This window comes from Temnothorax longispinosus, chromosome 2 (assembly GCF_030848805.1).
Source record: "Temnothorax longispinosus isolate EJ_2023e chromosome 2, Tlon_JGU_v1, whole genome shotgun sequence".
Lineage (NCBI taxonomy): Eukaryota > Metazoa > Arthropoda > Insecta > Hymenoptera > Formicidae > Temnothorax > Temnothorax longispinosus.
The window spans coordinates 18,596,282-18,605,503 of record NC_092359.1 but is presented as its reverse complement, the minus strand read 5'-3'; the positions used below and the strand labels follow the sequence as shown (position 1 = coordinate 18,605,503).

Genomic DNA, 9,222 nt, shown 5'->3' with positions numbered 1-9,222 from the left:
ATTTATGGAAACGAGAAAACGGAAGAGAGAGGGAAAGCGAGTGTGAGTGAGCGAGTATACACGCGTACGTCATCAATATCGCCCTCGAACTAGTGACTTTTTTACACTTAGAACATTATTGACGTTGTTGTTACGTACAAGTTCCTGTTGAGAATAAATTATCGTACTAATAAACAGACATTTCTTTTCATTGCTATTGAATTGCTCTATATGAAAAGTTACACATTTTGAAAAAATTAATTCTATAAACGAGAAAATATTGGTTTTGCGGTTTGGTCGATGCTGCGTCGATTTTTTATAATATAAAACAATTTAAAAATGAAGATATTTTTGTCTTCATATTTTAGCATCGTGGACACAAGGCTTTAACGTAAGGGTTCCTGATTTTTCTTATCAGGAAGGTCTGTTAAAATCTGTGTAATGACCCGGGGGTCGGATAAGTTCTATTTTTGAAAATAATATCAAGACAAAAATATCTTCAATTTTTAATTCTTTTATATTATAAAAAAATCGACGCAGCATCCGACCAAACAGTATTTTTTCGTTTATAGAATTAATGGACACAAGGCGCTCGGTCGTACCGCGATATCATCTGCCGCGTGTCTATTAACATCGTCGGGTGTACCCCTCGCACAGGCGCGCACGTGAGCCCGGTGTCGCCACCTGGTGCACCTTCGATCGTCATCATGGAGGGAACCGGGAAGGGGACACGTCAAAGTCGCGGAAAGCCGCTGTCGCTGTCGTTGTCGGGGAAAAATCCGTTTCGCCGCGCGATGAGGCGCGACTGGACGGCACTGCTACGCGGGAACGTCACGCGAGTCCGCGGATGAGAGCAGGGGTGTTGTGCGCGCGAGTGTGTATCCCCCGCGAGCGAGTTAACATGATCAGCGGCATTCAGATCGCCCTGAAGAATGCCATTGACGTGGTGAGTGATAATCGGTCGGTGGTGGCGACGGCGACGGGGTCTGCTGCGCGAATCGCGCAGTTGCGCTCCGTCCTTGCGCTCCGCGATAACGAATATGCTAATGAATTTTCCTCCCGCGGCAAGAGAGAGAGAGAGAGGGGAACCTTGACACGGGTTGCATGCGGCGTTTGATACGGCGCGCCCGATTTTGCGATCGCTTGGGAAAAACTGATCGAACACGATATATTGATGGAAAGGAAGTGTTTACGAACCAGGGCATTCGTATCGTAATATATTTCCGCATTGAGTTGCTATCAGGGCGACATATGTGGACTGACAGTAGAGTCCATAGACAGAATTCATTTAAACTCGAACGTAGGTTGTACACTAGATTAAGGTTGCTCCTTTAACAGTATATATTCTCCCGCATTCGTACATTTATTCCCGTAATGTTTCCACAGTTAGAGATGCTCTTCAAATTTTGTAGTTAATATCTTTCGATATTTCAGAGAATCGTTCGACACTTCTTTCAACTCCATCAGTGAGTCATAAACTTATACGATAAAAACAAAAGCAAATACGCAAAAATAAATGGATGAAAAAAATATACGATAAGTCGATAGAATATAAGAGTCAAATAAATATGAAATGTTGCTTGCGGAATTCTTTATTTTCCGTCTGAACGAAAAGTAAGGGCGTTCGCGTCGAGTCGGGCAACGTAAATTGACGATTCGGAGTTACCGATAACATTTATCACGAGTGCAATTTTACTTAAAAATGCTCCTTTTACGCGAGTCTAATCTCTTCCGCGTTCTTTTATATATTTATATGATAAAAAATGCGATTGAAATTAAAAATTGCTTAAGTCAAATTGACCGTCAATCGCGTTTATATAGAAATTAAATTCATAATTATAATTTATATCTTGACAACTTTTTTTAATGCGTATTTGACTTACAATTAGTATTATTGATAATTCTCGACCTAATTGTTGATATATAATTTACGACCTTCTGATTAAACGTACGAATTTCAAAACTGTCGCCCGAGACTTTGCCTACCCTTTAAACTTGTTGAAAATCTCGTCAGATTACTCCGGAAAATAAATTACGTATTGCATATCTCGATTCAACATATTTGCTCCTGCGTTTCCAGATAGCCCCGCCGGCGACACCGTTGCAGGACTTCACCTACCACTGGAAACAATTGATGAACTTCTATGTGAGTCATCTGACCGATTGCAAGGTGCCCGTGCAAAACACCAGCATACCCCGACATCTGGACGTGCTGCTGGATATCTTGTTGCAAGAGGAGAAGGAGGAGAATGAACCGGGACCTTGCCTGGAGTATCTCTTGCAGCACAAACTCCTGGACCTTCTGGCGACTCTGGCCAGCGCGGAGACGCCACCTGGCATGCGAACGGTCTGCCTCGGCTTTCTGCGAAAACTTCTCGGCAGGTCGAAGTATCCCTTGTTGCATCACGCGTCCATCTACGCGCCGATACAACGATTAGTGGCACTCTGCAACGGTAACCCACCGTCGCCGATCGAGGCCGAGGAGGTACAATTAACGAATCGATTCACTGCAATTTATTACGACACTGTGCGAGATACTTGGAAGAGTTTGATCCAAATTCGCCAACAAAACGAGAAATTTACGACTGCGAGGAATCACAATTACCTAAAGAGACTTTCCTTGCTCTGTATAATTAATATTTTGCACGTAAAGGCAATATTTTACACGTCAATTGCGAAAGAGACTTTCCTTGCTCTGTATAATTAATATTTTACACGTAAAGGCAATATTTTACACGTCAATTGCGAAACAGACTTTGTGAAACAGATCACTTTAATTTTAATCGAAGCAAAAATTGTTTCTAGAAAAATAGGAGTAGAAAACTTTTATTTCTCTTTGCCTAAGATGAGTTTTAAAAATTATTATTTTCTCATGTCAATTTCTATTAATGTTGATTAACTTTAATCCCGGTTTAACTTGCTTCTTATCTTCTAATTCATAGAACTAGAAAAAGATAAAAAGTAAGTTGAACCGACCGACTGTTCTTTTTTCGAAGAACTTCCTGAATGGTGTGCGTATTGGTGCAATAGGTTAGAGTGAAAAAAAAATATACTTGTCTCACTCTAAAGGTGCCTTTTCACGTTGACGCTCGACGCTCATTTTCAGCAAGCAAAAATCTTCAAGAAATAATATCTTTTATATATGTATCCATAAAATATTATTACTTGAAGATATCACTTGAAAATAATTAATATTTTACGCGGAATATTAAACAAATTCAACTCTATTTCTTTGACGCTAGCGTCAAAGCGAAATCATCACGTTCACGCTTGTTGACGCTCATTTTCAGCGTCTCATGAATTGGCACCTTAACTTATTACGTTACACTAAAGGTTATTCTACATAGAAGTCGTAGTCGTGAGTTGTAAGAAATTGACCAATCACATTCGAAGTTGAGGAGAATATTCAATCTGTGATTGGTCAATTTCTTGCAACTCACGACTACGACTTTTATGTAGAATAACCTTAATGTGCACCAGTTCAAGAAGTTCGAAAAAAAAAAACTAACCTCGAGATTTAAAGTTAATCTACATCGGTAGAAATAAACATTAACGGTTATTCTCTCTCATTCTTTTTCGTATATATTTGCAGAACTCGACAGTTTTCCGATTTATTTCTTAATCGATACTTTTATTCGGCTCGCTTGTCATATCCAATCGGCGCGTATCTAAACCGACGGTCTATTTGCTGCGCTCGACGCTCATTTACAAGTTGATTTGAAAAATTTATACATTTACTTACGTAATCTGCAAGCAGCTCACTGGATCCGCCGCATCCCGCTCTGGCTCCGCAGCTCCGTATCCTTCTCGTCGTGGAAAACTTAATCCTCGTCGCTCCGTAGAATCGAGAGACGCGGTAGCTAAACCAGCATAGTACACTTTCCAGAATTGGCGTTCACTCTCACAATCGCTCACAAACACTCCCGAGATTTCCACGCGTTCAACGGAACGCGAAACGAGAAGTTCCGAAAGTCGCGATCTCCGGCCAACTTCACTTTCCTTCACGTCGTCGCATCGGCCGGGCGCAGCCCACGGTGGCGGCGAGGCTAACCCCAGCGATTTCGAAGCACGTATTTACGACACACGTCGAGCCTACGATTCGTCCCGATGACGCACAGCGACGGGAAACAGTCCCGGAGACGAGCTCGGATAGGATATCGGCCTCCGATCTCTCTTCGCTCCGCACGCAGATCTCGCGGAATCACACGTCGACGCTCGCACGTCTGCCGGCGCGAAACGGTACGCTTCGAATGCGCGCTCGGCCGGTCCCGCGCCTCTTCGGCCGCGCTCGGTTTCGCGCCACCGCGGCTGGCCGCGGCACCGATCGACGCGCGCGCGCGCGCCGCGTCGATTTCAAAATGTCGACGCATCGTTCGTCTTTCTAGGGAAAGAAAGCCGATCCACTTTCCGATCACTGTTTCGCGATTGTTCTCCTCCTCGAGCCCACGCGCGTCACGAGACGCGCGCACGTTAACCGACGTGAAATGAAATGCACGATGCTTCGAAAATGTACGATACTCTCGGCTAGCTTTTTTTTCCTCCCCCTCTATTTCGCTGTGCGTCGCGCACACGACTGCGGCATCCCGCGATTCCGAGATGTCTCGATGTACTCGCGCACTCGTTGTTCTCCTCGATAGCGTCCCAGGACGCTCGGCGATAATCACGAACGACGATCGGCTCTGTCTTGCAAAAATCGGGGAAAAATCGCGAGTTACGAGGCACAATGCGCGTACGCGGCGTCACCACAACGCGAGACGTTTGAGCTGCGAATGGACGGTTCGGGATAATCGGGGTTCGGTTAATCTCGTTTAGCCTCGGCCGCGCTCGGTATCACGCCACCGATCGTGTTTAAGCGCGATTTCAAGATGTAGATTTAATTTTCGCTGTTGCAGCAAAATTACTGCTGCAGCAGCTGTATATTTTATATGAAAACGCCAGAGCTTTATTGCCCGTGGCCAATTATTCAATTTTACGAACGCGGAGCTTGCTTTGCTCGTAAAATAGAGAAGCTTTGTTGAAGAAACTAATTTAGAAATAAACTAATATATGCAGATATACATATAAATGTATTTATTAATATCTCAGGAAATAATTATGAAATATAGAATAATTCTACAAAGTGAGACAATATTTAATAGATTTGTAAATAAAAAAACGCTTATTTCTTACAATATATAGCTTCGTACGATGTTATTTACGCCTGCTATTGCTTTTGCACGAAAGACGTAATTATTCATTATCATTATTCATAAATTATTTGTGAATAATTTTGCTAATGTAATATTCATAAATTATTTCTCTTCCTCTCGTGCATAAATAATTTACGAATAATTTCCTGAAACATCACAATTGCAGAAATATTAGTCATAAATCACTTGAAAAAGTTTTTAATTTCCGAAGCGAGTGAATGGCGAATGTTTTAAAAATGTCTGATATCTCAAGAAAGAAAAGGCTCTTTATTTTAATTTTTCTTCCTCCCCTCCTCGTGGATCTTTTCCACCTTGCTTGGAGAAATATGAATCTTTTGCCAAAGGAAGATAATCTATTCTCTCAACACACTTTGCATTGACGGCAAAAATATAACTGCCTTGATCATAAGATAAAAATTAATTGTCATAATAATTTGCAGATCCAGAGAAATTATTTTCGGCGAATAGAATTAGTGTATTCTTCGACAAATTTTTCTTTACTGTCCTCATCGAAATTTATTACGCCGTCACCACTAATTATATCTCAAATTTGAAATAATTAACGAGGTATCTCGAGTTCGTGTATTGATACTAAAATCACATGCATCAATAAGTCACAAATAAGTTTGTGACTTATTGATGTATGCGCTCTTGGAAGGATTAGTATAAAAATACCGACTTTTTATAGTTGATAGTAATATCAAAATTGTTTACACCGATCAATTGAAGTGCAAATATTAATATTTGCTAAAGAAATATCTGCTCTCTTTATAGGTGCAGTTTCTGTTAACGATCTGCTTCCTGGTGTGCAAATATCCTCACGTGACCAACATCATCAATGACGCGCCAGTTGTGCAAGCAGTCAACAATCCAGCCAAGAAAGATAATGAGAGGACGGAGATCCAGAGGGTGACGTATGTCCCGACTAGAAAGAGAAACAATTCCAATCCCTTGTTCGAGCCCTTGGACACCCAAGCGATCACGTTGGTCAGCCCGAATCTCTTTGATAAGGAACGCCGAAGACTACCACGTTCGAATCATGTTTTCAAGACAACCGCGTCGGATCCCGGACGCTTGTCCAGAAGATCGAACGAGTCCGTCTCCTCGAGGGAGGAGAGCATCTCGTCGAGTCCCCTGGCCCAAAAGTCCGTTTGCGACTCGCCCTCGTTGGACACGAAGAGCAACGGGCAATGGGAGGAGAAGAGCGGGGCAGACTTCTCCGGGAATAAAATCGACGAACATCTGCAAAACCTGCGCGACTTGCGGTTGGATACCGACTGCAGTGTCTACGACGACGCGAGTTACGTGGCGGGTGATAGTCAGAGTTTAAAGTCGCCGAAGATGCCGGAAAAGTCTAAGTGTCTCTTACTGGATTCCCTGATGAGCTACTTAAATAGCGCGGTAAAGAACGCTGCATCCTTTCTGTTAACAAAATTAACCAATTAGCTGATTGTAATCATAAAATGTAATAATCAATCGTTCTTTCCCTGTTCCCCGTTTCCAGGACAACACCGTGAGAATACGAGCGTGCGAGGGAATAATGGTCCTGGCGTCCCTGGATGATCCCTCGTTCGCGCAAACGGTGGCCAGGAGCGAGCTATCAACGATAGTTTCGACACGTCTGGAGAATCTGTTCAACGCCATCCCGGCGCACGTGGACCACCTGGATATCTACAACGTGGACGTCACGTGGGGCCTGGACTCGCCGCTATGGACCCAGGAAAAGAAGTTTCCCGGTTGCCGGCAAGTGGCGGCATTCTTCATGTGGTACGACTACTGCAACCAGCTGATCAGGGAAGCTCAGCTGGAACTCGCCGAGATATTGGCGAGGACCATTCGAGTGATGTTCTTCGAGAGGATAGTGACGCCCGCCTTGGCCGATCACCACGTCGTACTTATCACAGCTCTTGTTGCCAAGTGCTTGAAGGAAACTACCTCCTCTATACTGTGCACAGGTATGTGCGTGATAATCCTAAAAACCATCTAAAGCAAAATAAAATCTCTGAGAAGTTCGCAAGTTTTAATATATCCATCTAAGAGCAGTTTACAACGTAATTATCAGCTAAAACTATTCTTAAGAAATTTCTATATCTCGAGTTTCAAAATTTTCGAAAATATATATTATTTGATTACCCTATATACCTTTAACGATTTTTCAGAGGTGAGTTACTGGTTGGTCGGGCAAGACAGAGATTCGGAAATACCAAACGTGTGGACGTCGCCGGTATTGCACAGACTGATAGAGAACTGCTTCACGGACAGTAACGATCTCACGGTAGAAACGTTGAAATTGTTCGAAGAGGCAATAGACAAAAGAAATGAACACATATTGCATTGTCTCTTACTGATCTATCTGTCCACGCGAGCGTATTACGATAATACCGCTGCCGATAGTGCTATCGCTTCATGGAGCGACGAGGAGGACGAAAGAGAGAAGGAGAAGAAAGGATCTCTGGATCTTTCCTACGAGCAAAATCACAGCCGTACTTTGGCACCGAGTAATATCCACCGAGTTATCAATTGGTAAAATATGATTAATTAAGAATATTGCATTAATAAAAAGATCTTTCATAAATAAGTGTGTAGGCATTAATTGCCCGAGTCTAAATGCAAAGATGTGCCGCTCTTTATCTTCAGGGAATTAGGTAAACAAAGAGCACAAGAATGCGAAAATAACACAATGAAATGACCTTTGTTTCAGTTTTCTGTCGTTGATGCCGCGTTACTTGCAAACAGATCCGGACGTCAATAACTACGAGAAGTACATGCCAGCTTGGGAGCAGCAGTACACCTCGGTGCTTTCCGATTGCGCTTTGATGGCGTGGCCGTTGGAAGCGGTAATGGTAGACGACTCCGCGAGTTCCGACTCGCGACCGGAAGCCGATCATTGCTCGGGCCGATTTTACATGGGACCGTTCCTGAGCATGCTCTTCGACAAGACCAGCAACATGCCGAAACAGACGTACGAAGTCAATTTAGAGATCACAGGATTGATCTCCAGATTGGCGCTACTCCCGCACCCGTACCTGCACGAGTTTCTGCTGAATCCCCTGCTACCTCTGATACCCGGCACGAAGAGTCTGTTCTCGTGCTTACAGAAGGTTGTCAAGCAGCTCGTTAGCGAAATACCAAAGACACCGGAGAGTAAGATAATGCTGGCGGAGACGAGGCAAAGATTGCTGAGTACCTGTTCTCAAGAAGAGTGAGTGGAATTAATCCATTTTATCACAGATTGATATTTTTTCTTATTTTCTTGCACTAAATATATTCATAATTAATCATCAAGCTAAAACTTTGTCAAAGTAAACTTCTGCTTTTTAAAACTAATTAATTGTAAGATAAAATTCTACTATCTGGTTTATATTCATGAAGCTTAAAATAAAAAAAGTTATTTTATAAACAATTTATACAAAATTACACGTTTTTTTAAATATATATATTATATATTAACTGTCCTTTTATGTTTTGTGTGTTTTAGGGAGAAAGAGAACATTCTATATGAAAGCGCTGTAGTAACGGAGGAAATTTGCAAAGATCTTGCAGCCATAGCATACGTCAAGTATCATCATTCTGTTTAGCAAACTTCTACGTATTTGTTAGATAGAATGGCAATACTTGTGAATAATTTATAATAGATATCAATATATCAAAATCATACAAAAAAAAACTACTTGTATTTTAAGTAGCAAATACCTTTTGTGATGACTTTGTAAGATACATAAATCTCTAATTAAGTATGACGCAAGATACATTTAATTAATTAAACTATTATCAAGAATCGTATTTTATTTTATACTGTTTTATTCAAACCCTGACCTTAAAATATTGAGAGATAACGAAATACAAAATATCTGCTAAGTTAACAGAAAGTAATTTTTTTTTTTTTGCATTTTTCCCGAAGGCATTTTCGAAGGAAAATATTGATACATGTGAGAGTCGTTTCTTTTTATCGCATTTTTCTCTTTTTTTTCAGTCTCCAAATTGTAAACATAACCTATTTCACTTCAAACGCAGAAAGTGCAGAACAAGTAAAACCTTAGGACTGTTGATTTTA

General features: G+C 41.7%; 2 protein-coding genes across 4 annotated transcripts in view; one reads left to right on the top strand and one right to left on the bottom strand.

The window, feature by feature from the left end:
• The window catches only part of LOC139808603 (BRISC complex subunit FAM175B), a 30,474-nt gene extending 25,951 nt beyond the window's left edge, over nucleotides 1–4,523 (bottom strand). For both annotated transcript variants that reach the window (XM_071770766.1, XM_071770768.1), the window contains exon 1: nucleotides 3,722–4,523. The gene's annotated coding sequence lies outside the window, so the exon portion shown is untranslated. The remainder of the gene's footprint in view (nucleotides 1–3,721) is intronic.
• LOC139808600 (FHF complex subunit HOOK interacting protein 2A) lies at nucleotides 866–8,951 on the top strand. 2 transcript variants are annotated; one of them, XM_071770758.1, is made up of 8 exons: nucleotides 955–1,279; nucleotides 1,414–1,445; nucleotides 2,060–2,464; nucleotides 5,943–6,569; nucleotides 6,673–7,123; nucleotides 7,328–7,691; nucleotides 7,870–8,370; nucleotides 8,647–8,951. In XM_071770758.1, the coding sequence occupies exons 1-8, from the start codon at nucleotides 1,084–1,086 to the stop codon at nucleotides 8,744–8,746; spliced, it is 2,676 nt and encodes an 891-aa protein (XP_071626859.1). In that variant the 5' UTR covers nucleotides 955–1,083; the 3' UTR covers nucleotides 8,747–8,951. The 2 variants fall into 2 exon arrangements, with proteins under 2 accessions (XP_071626860.1, XP_071626859.1); XM_071770759.1 differs by lacking the exons at nucleotides 955–1,279; nucleotides 1,414–1,445 and adding an exon at nucleotides 866–925.
• Nucleotides 8,952–9,222: the final 271 nt, after the last annotated feature.